This window comes from Zalophus californianus, chromosome 6 (assembly GCF_009762305.2).
Source record: "Zalophus californianus isolate mZalCal1 chromosome 6, mZalCal1.pri.v2, whole genome shotgun sequence".
In the NCBI taxonomy this organism is placed as follows: domain Eukaryota; kingdom Metazoa; phylum Chordata; class Mammalia; order Carnivora; family Otariidae; genus Zalophus; species Zalophus californianus.
In genome coordinates this window covers 1674705-1688950 of record NC_045600.1, presented here as the reverse complement: position 1 = coordinate 1688950, position 14246 = coordinate 1674705, and the positions used below count along the sequence as shown (strand labels likewise).

Genomic DNA, 14246 nt, shown 5'->3' with positions numbered 1-14246 from the left:
CAGAAAGCACCTGGCTGCTCTGCCCGAGCCTCAGGGGATACCTTCTCCCAGGGGTCTGTGCCCTCAGATGTGCCCACCTATTTAGTTGAGGACTGAGACTGACAGACAGCCCAGCATAGGGGCTCATCAGGCAAACAAGTAGGAAGGACCTTCTAAGCAGAAGGAACCCTCTGTGTGGAGGCCCTGTGTGAAGCCTGAGGCCTGCCTGGAGGTGTGAAGTGTGAGGCTTCCCTGGAGGTGTGAAGCATCCAGGCCTCCCTGGAGGTGTGAAGCATGAGGTCTCCCTGGAGATGTGAAGTACGGAGGCCTCGTTGGAGGTGTGAAGCATGAGGTCTCCCTGGAGATATGAAACATCCAGGCCTCCCTGGAGGTGTGAAGCATGAGGCCTCTCTGGAGGTGTGAATCATGAGGCCTTCCTGGAGCTGTGAAGCATGAAGCTTCCCTGGAGGTGTGAAGCATGAGGTCTCCCTGGAGATATGAGCATCCAGGCCTCCCTGGAGGTGTGAAGCATGAGGCTTCCCTGGAGGTGTGAAGCATGAGGTCTCCCTGGAGGTGTGAAGCATGAGGATTCCCTGGAGGTGTGAAGCACAGAGGCCTTCCTGGAGGTGTGAAGCATGAGGCCTCCCTGGAGATATGAGGCATCCAGGCCTCCCTGGAGGTGTGAAGCATGAGGCTTCCCTGGAGGTGTGAAGCATGAGGTCTCCCTGGAGATATGAGCATCCAGGCCTCCCTGGAGGTGTGAAGCATGAGGCCTCCCTGGAGGTGTGAAGCATGAGGTCTCCCTGGAGGTGTGAAGCATGAGGCTTCCCTGGAGGTGTGAAGCACAGAGGCCTTCCTGGAGGTGTGAAGCATCCAGGCCTCCCTGGAAGTGTGAAGTATGAGGCCTCCTTGGAGGCGTGAAGCATGAGGCTTCCTTGGAGGTGTGAAGCATCCAGGCCTCCCTGGAGGTGTGAAGCTTGAGGTCTCCCTGGAGGTGTGAGGCCTTGTCAGGAGATAGGGCTGGGGTTGGGGTAGCAGAGGAGGGGGAAGAGGGGTCAGGGGCCCAGGCCAGGCTGTGTTGGTGTGTGCGGATACGTGGAGAAGTGTCCCCGTTGCCACCTGCGTCACCCACCCCCATGGAGCTGGGGCAGAGGTCAGTGGATGACTATGAAAGCTAGTTTTGCTTGGTCCGTTCTCCAGTCATTGCAGAGCTGGCTGCACAATCTTCCCCAGTGAGTGTCTCTGAAATAGGGCAGTGGGTAGACCTTCCCTGTGGGCTCTGTGCTCCGTGGGGCCATGGGGGATAGAGGCCCAGGGAGGGTCCTTAGCTGCTGGGGCAAGGTCGCATACAATCCTAAAGCAGGACAGACCCCTGCCCTGTCCCCACCCCTCAGCTCGTTGGCCCCTCTGAGTTCAGTGAGGTCATGCTGATTGGTATTCCTACCTCTGGCATGGTCTTTGAAGAGATCCTGAGCTGGACCCTGTGACCCATTGCTGGGGCTGGTCCTCCAGAGGGCACTCTGTCCTTAGGGCCTCCCTGGCCCTTGGCAGCTTGGGGATGGGGTGCACAGGGGCTCAGGGAAGAACTTGGGGTCTTGTACTAGCTTCCCGTTGGTGTGAAGATGCCCTCTGGGTGTGGTCTTGCTGCTTCTCACTCCTCTATTATTAAATCCTGGGGTGAAACCAAGAAGAGGGAGGCCAGCTCCCACCATGCATGTAGGGGACCTCCTGGCCTGAGAGCTGGGCTTCCCGGAAGGAATGTGCTGGGGGGCAGCACTGAGTTGGGGAGGCAGCTCAGGAGAGCTGGGTGGCTTCCTGGAGAAAGTGGCATTGAGCTGGGCCCAGAGGGATGCGTCAGAGATGGTGGGCCCAGCACCATGGTGTGGTGGGAAGTGTGGGGGCCACCGGCAATAGCAGGGGGCTCCTTAGCTGGGGAGGGAGCTGAATGCATGTCTTGCTGGGGCCTGGAGGGCCGGGCAGAGAGGGCGGTCGGCCTTTGCTCTGAGAGTGCCCAGGAGGTAGAAGATGGACAGGAGCTGACAGTGGGAGCGAGTGGGGTCGGTGCAGCTGGCGTTGGGAGGCTTTATGCCTCTGTGGGCCCCGGGGGGGTATTGCTGGCCTCTTGCCGGGCAGCCCCACCTGCAGCCAGCGCATTGTAAAACGTGGGCATTTAAGGCTCTCTCTCTGTTTTATGTGCACATTGATTGCGTTCGGGGTGGGTGGGAATGGATTTATAATTAGACAACAGTCTTGGAGATCAATGGGGAGATTATTAGAAGCATAAATAGAACTTTAGGATTCAGATGAGATAATTTCCTCAGAACCAGGGCATCGATTGCTAGAAGTGGCTCTGGAATGTTAAACTATCAGGAGGAAGTGCCTCTGGAGGTCAGGCTGTGAGTCTGCACGACAGGCCCTCCACGGCCCTGGGGCGTGACTCTTTTGTGGAGCCCTCTGGCCGGGAGGGCCGGGCTGCTGTCCTCTGTTCTAGTGCATGGAGAGGAGGCAGATTGTGCCAGGGGTGGTCTTTGGAGGACCCCGGGCTCTGAGGGCCGGAACATTCTGGGTGCTGTGGCTGTGAGCCTGCCCCATGGTCCTGCAGGGGGTCAAGTCATGGGCCTGGCCATCTGGGGAGCTAGCCACGGCTGTAATCAAAACTGAAGCCCACCTCCCTCATCTGGGAGCACCGAGCTCGGCCCTTTCTGGCTCCTTCCACATCCCCAGTGTCCAGTGATGCTTCCTGGTCGTGGGGCCCCCCTGGTGGTGGACAGTCTGACGTTGGGTAGAGGCAGCTCTGCCACTGTAGAGGACGGAGGTGCGTGCGGGAGCCAGGCTCTGGCCTGTCGCTGCCCTGGCTGTGGTGATGGCCGTGGGCCCCCCAGCTCCTCTGCCCTGTGAACTGCAGCCTGCCCCCCCCATGCTGACAGATGTTCACAGGACACCTGCACTCATCTCACAGCCAGAGACCATGAGAGTGCACGGTCGGCTGGGAGGCGCACCGGCTGGGGCAGCTGGGGGGCTCAATGGTCCATGGTGCTGCTGCCAGGCCAGCAGAGTCTGTGTAAACCTTCCCGTGTCCTGCATTCACGTTCTGCCTGGGGCCCAGGGCTCAGAGTCCGGGGAGAACCCAGAGCCAGGGGCTCCTGATGGGTCATGGGGGCTGGGACAGTGGAGGCCCTGCCTGGATAGGGAGGATGGAGGGCTTCCTGGAGGAGGTGCTGCACACTTCTTTGATGTACAGAACAGGAGGTGAGGTCATTTTGGTGGAGGCCTGGGAGCAGGTTGTGTGGTACCAGCTTGGGAGTATCGCTGCCCCCTGTACCAGCCTGCTTGCCTGCCCCCAGCCCTGGGATCCCCGGTGGGGCCTCTGGTGGGTGACCACCCATCCTCAGGGATGTGGCTGGGCTGGCAGGGGGTAGAGGGTTCTGGCCTGTCTCTCTGACCAGGCCCATTCCTGGCGCCTTCTCTGGGCCTCAGTTTACCCGCCCATGGAATGGACGTTGGACCAGACGGCCCCCTCCTCCATGTGGTGCTGCAGTGAGGCTGCTTCTGTGACCAGGGCTGGGGGCTGGGGGGTGGGACAGGGCACTTGTAAGGGTCAGGTTGTCCCTAGCCTGAGGCCCCCTCTGGGTGACCAGGCGGAGCTTCGAGGGGCAGGTGGGTCTGCCCCCTGAACCTCTGGTTCCGGGCACATGCCCCGTGAGCCGCCCGTGCCCCGCGCCGGGTCCAGACTGTCTGCACGATTCCGTCCTGGCTGTCCCTAGCCTCCCGCCCCCTCGGCTGTCCCCTCCCCGCCCCGTGGCTCGAAGTGACCCCCAGGGAGCTGCTCACCCTCTCCTTCACGTGCCAGACCTGGATGGGCGTTGGAGCTCAGGCCCGGAGCGTGCCTGAGAAGGGTTGGCCTGGCGTTTCCCAAACCGTGCTCCACGGAACCCCCTCCCCCCCCCCCCGCCCCCCTGCCCGGTGGCGCTGGCTGGTGTTGGGCACCTCCGCCGGGGCCCGGGACGCCGCGGCCTGCCTCACGCTCTCCTGTCTTCATGCTTCTCCTTCGCTGCTGCGCTGGCGTTTGGCCGCCCGCCCGCCCCGCCCCTCCACCCCCTTTCTTCTGCCCTCCTGTTGTGGTCGTCTCTCCCGCCGCCCTCCCTCCCGCCCCCTCCGGCTTCTTGTGGCATGCCCGGGTTCTGCTTCTGGCAGGAATCGGCAGTGGCCGTCCCGATGGCCGGAGCCGTGTCTCGGCAGCTCGTGGGATGGTGGAGCCGAGGCGCGTGCGGGACTCCTGAGACAGGTCAGTGCGGGCGGCCTGCGCCCTCGCCGGGTGGTGCCAGAACGTTCTGGCTGGAGGCGGACAGGCTGCATGTGACGGTGGGCTGGCCCGGGCTCTGTGGGAGTGGACGGAGGGGCCCTGGAGGGCCGTGGTGCGGTGGCTCTGCCCCCGCTGTGACCCCACCCCTGCTTTGGTCCCCTGCTGTCCAGGATGCCTCACTGAACAGAGTGACCAGGCCTGGCCTGGGCTGCTGGGCCTGGGCCCCACGGCAGAGCTGCCCCGGGGGCTGGATGCCAAAGAATTCATGTTTGAGGCCACGGAGGATTATGTATCATGTGCGTGTGAGGCAGGAATGGGAGGACAGGCAGATGTCCACCCATCAGGGAGTCCTTAGGGCTGGCTGCCCCGTGTTACTCACGCATTTGCCCTGAGCTTCCGCAGCCTCCTGGAGGTGAAGCAGCTTTGGGTTCTTGTTGGCTAGATCTAGGCCTGGCTGACCCTCCTTCTGGAATGTTCCCTGTGAGCTGGTGCCCCCTCCGTTCCAGCAGCCCCATTTCCCTCAGGCCTAGGGGTGGCCTCCCAGCCGTGGGCTGGGTCTGTCCTGTGTCTGTGTCCCTGCCAGGCTCTGTGCCCCTGGAAGACAAATTTATGGAGCACCTGCAATGTGCCAGGCAGGGTGTTAGCACAAGGATGTGGAGGAGACCAGGTATGTGTGATAGGACATGAAAGGTGCTCATGAAAGCTGGTGGAATCGGAAACTATGATGCTGAGCACGGCCCTATTACTCTTGGGGGTGGGGCGCAGGAAGCATTGGACAGACTGAGGGAAGCTGAGGAGGGGTCAGCAGGCCAGGGAGGCCAGGACCGGGCACCTGGGCAGGGACAGGGAGTGGCCTGGAGAAGGAGAGGGCTGGCTGGGCTGGGTTCTGAGGGATGCATAGGAGTTCCTGCCCTCTGGGCAGAGGCAGGGCAGGTGCAGGGTGAGGTGGGTAAGGGCCTGAGCTGTTTCAGGTTCACCCTTCTCTGCTACTGACCTGTCCTCGAAGCCCTGGGGGAGTGGCTGGGGCTCTGGGGGCCAGGGCAGGGGTGGTGTGTGGCTCCCATCTAGCTTAAAGAGTGGGGCTCTCTGTGACCTTCCTTTGCAGACATGGTTTTACTGTGTCCCAAGAGGGGTTTGGAAGCTGGTGCTGACCATGGGCTGGGCAGAGTGAGACCCTCCGCCATGGTGGGGGGTGGTGCTGCCCCAAGGTGGCAGGACCTGCTTCAGAACGTTCCTCTGGGGCGTGTGGTGGCTTGTCCTGCTGCCACCCTGGCCTCTGGCTGTGTCACTTGGGAGATCCCGAGGACATTGGGCCCTCCAGAATGTGACTGCTGCCCGGGCTCCTCACCCTCAGGGTCACTGGGCAGGCCCACGTCCTGTCAGCATGGGGATGCCCGTCCTCCCCGGCTAGGCCAGAGGATGCCTAAGGCAGTGCTCCGGGGAGCCCTGGAGGCTGGGGACAGGGGGCCCTTGGGGCAGCGGATGGGGCTGGGGGTGGCCAGGCTGAGGCAGGCTGCTTCCTTCCCCCGCTCTGCCGGGGGCCAGGTCTGGCCTGGGGGTCCAGGGCCCGACAAGTGCACATAAACATAATATATGGTGGCCGGATCTCAAGTTTGCTGGCGCCGACTTAGGGATCATTCAATTACATTTGTGCTTCATTACGGGGCTGTCTCCCTTTCTAGAATTTATTTTAGCTAATTAGTTGGAAATGCCAGAGTAGTATTTCAGATGACGGGAACATCATACATTATCATACACAGGGCAATTAGTACTTGTGACAAATATTTATTGTGGTTTTTTCTTGGCTCGTGCCTCTGGGTGCTCCCAGGTGGATGACCCGGGGTGAGGGGTGTGGGGATCCCTGTCCCTCTGTCTTGACTGCTGTGCTCACATCATTTCTGGAACTTGATGTGGGAGAGGCTAGAAAGTCTGGTCCCTGGGTGGGCACATGTGTCCACATCTGCTCCGTGGGCTCTGCTGGGCTGGCAGGTCCCATGAGTGCGGGGCCCCGGGGAGCATGCTGGGGCTCTGGGGCGCGCAGCTCGGCCTCCCCAGCACGTGTGTGTCCCTCACGCAGCCTCCCTCCTTCCCACCAGGCTGAAGCCGCGGTGGCTGCCGTGGCGGTGGCAGACACGGTCCGGGATGGCACCCCCACCTTAGGCTCTGACGGCGTGTCGAAGTTGTGGGGCCGCAGCGGGGCCTGCACAACAGCGTTGGTCAGCCCGGCCCCGGGCGCCCCGGCGGTGGGCTCCACAGGCCCGTCGGCGGCAGCCTCCTTCTTCATTAGGTAAGTCCTCCGTGGCCTCTCGGCGGGGCCTGGGTCTGGCTCGGGACCCCTCAGACAAGCACTGCTGGGGGGAGACCTCGGCTGCTGGCCCCTGGGGCCCGCGGGCCTTCCCAGCCAGAACGGCAGCCTGGGCGGACCGGGGGTGGGGGAGCGTGCTGCCACCGGGCACCACATTGGCAGCCACGGGCATCGGAGGCCTCTCGGCCTGGGGGTGGACGCAGCCACGGACAGGGTTTGAACGGAGTCTCTGCCCCTTCTGAGCTGTGTAACTGCAGACAAGTCACACAAGCCGTCTGTGCCTCAGTTTACTCTCCTGTCAGATGGTGCTTTCCTCAGAGTTGCAGCGAGGTGATCTCCGTGGCGGCCCCACCTGAGGAGGCTCAGCCCTGCACGTCCTGGGGCGTGGGCTGGGCCCGTGTGGGCTGGGGTTCTGGATAGCAGGCTGCCACAGGCTTGGGGGGAGCGGGGGTGGATGGGGCTTGAGGGAGGGTCCTGGGGTGAAGGAGGACGTTGGGGTGAGCTAGGGAGGGTGTCCTGGAGGGCAGAGTCCCTCGGGGGAGGGGGTGGCTGTGGGCACATTTACTGTTGCTAGAGCCCTGGAGCTCGCGCGGTCCTGTCCCAGCCGGAGCTCCGGTGCGTGGATGGGACTGGAGCCCTGGGTTTGGTCCCTCCAGGTCCTCAGGTCCTGGGGATGTGGGCTGGTGTAGCCCAGGCCCGGCAGGTGCGGGGGTGGGAAGTGGTGTGGGAGCAGGGGTTCCTCCCCCTGCCCCCTGCTGCTGCCCCTGGGGAGCTGTCCTTTGGCTTCACCCCTCCCGGCAGGGCGCTCAGGTTCTGCACACAGGAGGCCGAGCCTTCATCCTGCGCGGAGGACTGTGGATTACGGGTTATAATGGTGGTAATGAACGGTAATGGCAGGCCCAGCCGCGGGTCACTGTCCCATTAGCAGCCCTGGCGGGCACTGATAAGCTCATCCATGAATCATGCGCTGGCGGCTGGAGCCGGGCGCCTTATCAGCAGGGGCTGCGGGTTTGCCTGGGGAGTGAGTGGTGGTGCGTGTGACGGGCTGGGGAGCACTCTGGCTGTGGGGCAGGTGGGGGGCCTGCCCCGCGGCTCAGGAGTCCCCGTGCAGGGCACGAGAGGGGCAATGTGGGGCAGTGGGGGAGGTCCCTTCCGGGTTCGCCCTGTCTCTAGGGCTGTCCGTGGTGGCGGTGCTCGGTCAGGCCATGCTTGCGGGAGGAACTTCAGCCTCTGGAAAGGAAGAGTGGCTCCAGTGGTCCCTGGTTGTGGGGGCCACACTGGCTCATTAGTAACCCTGTGGCCCGCAGAGCAGGTGCCGGCTGCCTTTTGTCTCCATTGGAGCCAGGCTGCTGCTGACCTTGGGAAGTTACCATAGAAACAAGTGCTGGGGACAGCGGGAGGCAAGTTTTCCGATGGGGCGGGAGGCGGGGAGCGCTGCCTGCTTCCATTACTTCCAGCCTGTTGGATGGCCCTGAATTGCAGCAGCTTCTAGAAGAGTCATGGGCCAAGCTGGGGCGGGGGGGCGTCTGGTGGGGAATGCCATCTAGAGCTTGTGCTTGACTCGGGTCAGAGCCCGTCTGCTCGCTGGGGCTGTAGGACCCCTAACCCCTGGGTGGGACGGGAGTGCTTGTGTGGGTGCGGTGGGGGAGGCTGTGGCTCAGAGAGAGAAGGGGCTTGTCTAGGGTCCCTGAGAGGTCCCGCCCCGGGGGGCCTCAGGCATGCGTGGGGTATGTGTTCTGTGCTCCCACCTGAGCCCAGCCCATGCCCTGCCCCTTGGCTCGCTGGCTGGGGTTCTGTGGAGACAGCTTTGATGGCAGTGCGCCATCGGAAGGGACAGAGCAGAGTGCTGTCCATGCTGTTGAGGGCCTTGGAGGTGGAGCTGGAGTGCTGAGTCTGGTCTTTGCCGAATGGAGGCAGAATGGGGGAGAGGTTGGGCGTGTGGGTTCTCCTTTGTTCCTGGAGCACTGCCCGCAGGCTGGCCCTAGCCTCAGGCCGTCCCACTACCTCTGAGCTACTCACCCTGATGTGGGGAAACCAAGGTGGAACGTGGTTGCATGGGGACCAGGTGCCCAGGGCCTCATTATTGCTTATGGACCATAGAGCGCCCCTCAGCTGGGCCCTGCTGGGCCCTTCAGGCTTGGCGGCCATGGCCTTGGCTGAGAGCTCAGTAGGCCGACCTGACCTGAGTTCTGAAAAGGCTGGGCTACATGGCGCGGGCGACCATAATTACGTTTTTTCTGGAGGCTTTTGTGACCTTGACTCCCCTTTCCTGAGCCTCCCACTCCCACCTCCCCTCGCCCCTCCTCCAAGGTGTCTCCATTAGTGGGCTCTCGGGCCTTTCTGGGGGTCACCTCCCAAATTCCTGAATGTAGATGGATGCTTTGGAAGAATGGCTGGGGTCTCCTGGACAGGGGCTGGGAGGGCGAGGGGTGCGTTTCCTTTGGGAGCCAGGACGTCCCGCTACACTCAGCTGCCCCCCCACCCCCATTGCAGCCGCCGTGGAGCCCCCTCCCTGGTGTCTGCCTGGACGCCTAGCCCACAGAATGTCAGGCCCGGCACCCAGCAGAGGTCCCGAACCCTAGGGGCTGCTGCCCAGGGGCACCCAGAGCAGGGGCGCTCTGCGGGGAGTGCCTCTTACCTCCAAGCTGGGGCGGAGGAAGCCTCACAGTCTCCGGGTGAGGGTCCCAGGGGACACGAAAATCTCCTGCCATGGTAGTAGGTGTCAGAGCTCTGGCTGTGGGGACCTTGGTCCCTTGTGTCAGCGGCCTAGGGCCCTCTTGGCAGCCCTGCACCTCTGGGCCCCCCGTGGGCAGATCTGGGGGCTCCCGGGGCCTGTGGGTGGCAGTTCCCTGTGGGCTGGATGCAGGGTGGGTGGGGCGTGGCCGGGGCCACCAGCCTCATCCTGGCCCAACGAGTTAGGAAGCCCTGGGTTGGCCATGCCCAATGCCCACACATGTCCAAAAAGCCCCGAGACCCTCACATGGGTAAGGGCCTCGCCATCAAGGCTAACTGCCTGGGAAACCACCTTCTCATTTGGAAGAGGTGCTTTTTCTTTGTAAAAAGGCGAACTCTTCCCTGAGGGGAGTTGGAGGTGCCCATTTCCCAGCCACTCACTCGCTCATTCATTCAGCCATGCATCCATTCATCCTGCACACCCGCTCATCTGTTCACCGCACACCCCCTCATCCACGCACCCGCTCCCCTGAGCACCCGCTCACCCACGCACCCACTCCTTGCTCCCGCGTACCTGCTCATCCACTCACTTATTCATTTGCTCACCCACTCATTCATCCATCCACTCATTCATTTTCTCACCTACGCACCCTTTGCCCCTGCACTCCCTCACCTGCTCCCCTGAGCACCTGCTCACCCTCACGCCCGCTCCTCCATGCACCCATGCACCCCCTCACCTGCGTACCCACTCAGTCATGCATCTGCTCCTTGATGCATCCCTGCCCCCACTGATCTGCCCACCTGCTGACCCCTGCACCCACCGACCCACACATCCACCGACCTGCGCACCCGATGACCCAGGCACCTGCTGACCCGGGCACCTGTGCACTCACTCACTCATTCACTGACCCACTGACTCACCCACTCGCTCACTCACACCCCCGCGCCCAGCCGTGTCAGGGCGTCCTGAGCTTCCCGTGTTGCCTTGGGCTTGGCAAACACCTGCCCTTGGGAGACCCCACCTGGTGGACTTGTGTCTCAGGACGGGGACGGGTTCCTATAGGAGCAGAAGGCTCTGCGAAGCCCAGCTTGAGGGCATCACGGTGGGCTTCCTGAAAGAGTATCTTCTGAGGGGTGAAGTTGCTCTTTGTCCAGTCTTCTCTTCAGAGCCAGGCCACTCAGACTTGCATACGATCCCCTGCATGTCTCGCCTCCTGCTACTCCTCACCCCTGCAGGCCCCACCCTGGGCCCCCACCTCCAACAGTGCAGTGGGTCGTCCTGGTCCTGGGTGGGGTGCTCTGTGAGTCCCGGCACCCCCTGCCCCTGCTCTCTGTGCCTTCACTGGTCAGGAACCAGGTCTGTGCCTCCAGAAGGCTGCAGCCCTTGAGGCTTGAGGGCCAGCCCAGCCACCCCCCCCACCCCCCACTGCCCCCGGGCCTATGGACTGAGGTGCAGCTGTGGGTTTGTACTGGTAGTTAACAGGGGCCTGGATTTCATCAAAGGAGAGAGTGCCCGTCCTGGGCCCTTGTTAATGCAGTGACATGCCTTTGAGTCATGCCTGGTGGGGTGAGCCTGTAAGAGCAGAACCTGGAGGGCTGGGCGGGCCAGGGCACAGGTCCTCGGCTCCCAGTCCCTCGGGGGCTGACCACAGGGCTGGGGAGGGAGGAGGGGGTGCCCTGAGTTATGGTCTGACATATGTCAGACCACAGGGTGGAGATGCCTGGCCAATGATATTCCAGACTCCCAGGCTGGCAGGACCTCAGAAAGTGCCAGGCCCAACCTCTGTCCAAGTGTGACCAGAAGGGGTCCAGTGGGGAAGGACACCTCCCATGCTGCTCTGCTAGGGCCCTGAGGGTGACCTGAGTGCGCCGAGGGCTGTGCTGTGGACCCCTGGCTCTTGAGAGGGTCACGAAGGGTGCAGAGCCATCTATGGCCTCCTGTGTGATCCTCCAGGCAAAGCACTGCCCTCCGGTCATGGTCTCTGCAGACTGGACGTTCCTACTGAAGTTGCTCTGGGCTCCCCCAGTGCCTTACCCATCACCACGGGTCCTTCTCAGCCTCTACATCCCCTGGGGCTGCCTGCTGGGGGCTCGTTCTCCGGGTCAGGTTGTAGCTCCTTCCCACGGGGCGGCTGGCAGGAAGCTGTGGCGTACCCTAGGGTAGTTGGGGTCCAGGACCGTGTCCGAGGCTGGGGGGTGGCCAGGGTGGAGGAACCCCAGACTCCCACGGCCCCCTGCCCGGGTCTCCCTGGTCCTCACCCTGCCCAGCCCTGACTGCCCCCAGGGTCGGTCACATTGCAGTTTGGGTTAGTGGCCGTGCCCTGTGCCTTCTTGGAGTTGCTTGTGCCCCCCCCCTCGCCCCCACTCCTCCTCCTGCACCCAGACGATGCTCTCAGCCTCTATTCTGCCCCTGGTCTGCAGTGTGATTCTCAGGGAGTTTTGAGGTTTACAAATATGGGGCTCAGGCAGGAATCGGGCTCATGTGGGCTTGTGGCCCGAGAAACCAAGTGCCCTGGCTCAGGGCTCCCTGTGCCCCCAGGTGCTTGGGCTCCTCCTGGGCAGCGTGTGGGCTCCACTCTCCACAGCCCCCGCTCTGCCCCCGCCCCGCCGGGGCGCCACCGGCCACCGCTCTATTAAGGATCTGCCACGCATCGTAGATTACTTTTATTTCCCGCCATGACACCTCACTAGGAGGAAAGCCGTCCCTGGGGTCTCTTAAAAGACAACTCCTATTAAAGATGAGTGGGGTTAACCAAAATGCCGGCGGTAGATCGCAGGGTGGGAGGCTGGCTGACGGCTGGGCTGCCCTGTGTGGGCAGGTCCTTCTGTGGGTGTCCTTCGGAGGTGGGGCTCTGGGAGGAGGGGTTGGGTCCCGTAGGGTGCAGAAGAGAGATGCAGGTGGGTGTTGGTGCTTCAGCCCCAGGCTCAGCTCACATCCCAGCATACCCCCTCTCTCTGGGGGCCCCCGTCCACGTGAACGGGGTGACTGAGGCCAGGCCATCCGGGCAGTGGGGGTGGAGTGTGAACATGGACCCAGGCCCATCTGTGTCACCTGGTGTCACCTGTGCTGGAGGGTGGGGGCTCTGATGCTGGGCGAACTCTCACTTGGTGCCGTGGGGAAGATGTGCTGGAGCCGCTGTGGGGAGACCCTGGCGGGAGGGTCAGTGGGAACCAAGACCCAGGAGCGTGGCGGGCCTGTGGTGTGCATGTGTGTGCATGTGCACGCACGTGCATGTGTGCATGCACGCGTGTGCGTGTGCATGAGCACGCGTGTGTGTGCGTGTGTAGGAGGGTGCTCTGGGAGTCTGGAACAGTGGCTCTCACATGTGTGCCAGAAGCCTCTCCAGGGTGGGTGAAGACCCCGGGGCCTGGGGCAGACTGTGGGTTCCCTGGGGACGCCGTGGGGGTCTGGCGGGGCCACATCACACAGGGCTCCAGTGCCGGGCTGAGGATGGTGGCGAAGCGGGGAGGGACTGTTGGGGCCTTGCTGGAGGCGCCTCCCTGGGCTGAGTGGCCTTGGAGGCTGAGGCAGCAGGGGTAGCATTTCCGGTAGGATCCGGAGGCCCAGCTAGGGCGGTGGGGTGGGGCTGGGGGCCACGGCGATCACGGGAACACCAGGCTTCATTGAGCTTCTCCTGTCCGCTGGCACTGCCCTGGGTGCCTTGGACGCTTTAGCTCCTCGGGGCTGCACACGAGGGCCTGTGCTGGTCGTGTCAGCCCACGTTAGCGATGGGGAGACTGAGGCACAGAGACTAAGCCACCATGGCCGGCTCACACAGCTTATGAGTGGCTGAGCCCACACGCTCCAGCCTGCCCCCCACCCTGCAGCAGCTGCTGGGCTGCGGACCCAGGGCAGACGGAGCTTGGTGGGAAGAGGGCGCGCTCAGTGCAGGGTGAGGGGAGGGGCGTCTGTCGCCTGGCCGGGACAGGGCACGACAGCCCCAGCCCTGGGGCCCCTACTGGGCTGTGGGGCCGACTTGGGGCGGGGCAGATGACCAGGACACCACCGAGTGCCCCACCTGCCCCCTCTCCTCCCCTCCCCAGGGCCGCCCAGAAGCTCAGCCTGGCCTCCAAGCGCAAGAAGCCTCATCCGCCGCCGGCCCCTGCTGCCCGCAGCGCCTCCCCCTACCCCACAGACTTCAGCGGGGTCCTGCAGCTGTGGCCGCCCCCCACGCCCCCCTGCCTGCTCAGGGCCGCCTCCAAGGTTAAGGACAACCCCGGCAGTGTCGGAAAGGTAGGCCCACCCCTGATGTGGGGGTGACCCCGGGGGCTGGTGGGTGGGATGGAGCCAGGGATGTCTGAGGAGGTGCGGGGAGGGGGCGCAGGAGATGGAAGGATCCAGCGTCCTTCTCCCAGGTGGGGCAGGGTGGGGTGCGGACAGGGAGACTGAGGCCCAGGCCCACCTTGGCAGCTCAGGGTGGCAACAGGAGCCTCGGAGACTGTGGTGGGGCTTCAGGAAATGGGTGGGGGTCCCAGGGATGCTGGTCTCAGTGGGGTGGGACAGCCAGGGCTTCCTGGGGCCAGGGGTTGGGGTCTGACCCCCAGGAACGCCCCCATACCTTGTGTCTGTTGGCATGCTGCCGTGAGGTGGGGCTCCAGGGCAGGGATGGGACCCCTCTAGGCCCACGTGGGATCAACCGGTTCAGATGGGGAGACTGAGGCCAAAAGGGGGAAGGGCCTTGCCGTGGAACAGGCGGCTGGCCCCTGGCTCTGATCCCTGGCTTTCGTGGCCTTTTGCCGAGACGGGGCTTCTGTCCTGGCCCCATCTGGTTGGCTCGTATTTGCACCCTGGCCTTACTAGAGGTCCTGCTTGTGTGGGATCTGTGTGAGCACGTTAGTGAGGTGGGCTCTTTGTGCCCGTTGAGGGCGGGGAGACTGAGGCACAGGCACACAGCTCTGGGGTGAGGATTGGGCCTGACCCTGAGGGTGTACCCTGAGCATTTTCCTGATTTTCTGCCTACACTGTTCCCGGTGGCCACTCCCAGG

The 14246-nt window shown here is 63.4% G+C and overlaps 1 protein-coding gene across 1 annotated transcript in view; it reads left to right on the top strand.

Moving 5' to 3' along the window:
• KIF26A (kinesin family member 26A) overlaps window positions 1–14246 on the top strand; it is a 41034-nt gene that overhangs the window by 14395 nt on the left and 12393 nt on the right. The window contains exons 4-5 of the mRNA XM_027568824.2: window positions 6379–6569; window positions 13305–13494. Of these exons, the coding sequence (XP_027424625.2) occupies window positions 6379–6569; window positions 13305–13494 (381 nt within the window). The remainder of the gene's footprint in view (window positions 1–6378; window positions 6570–13304; window positions 13495–14246) is intronic.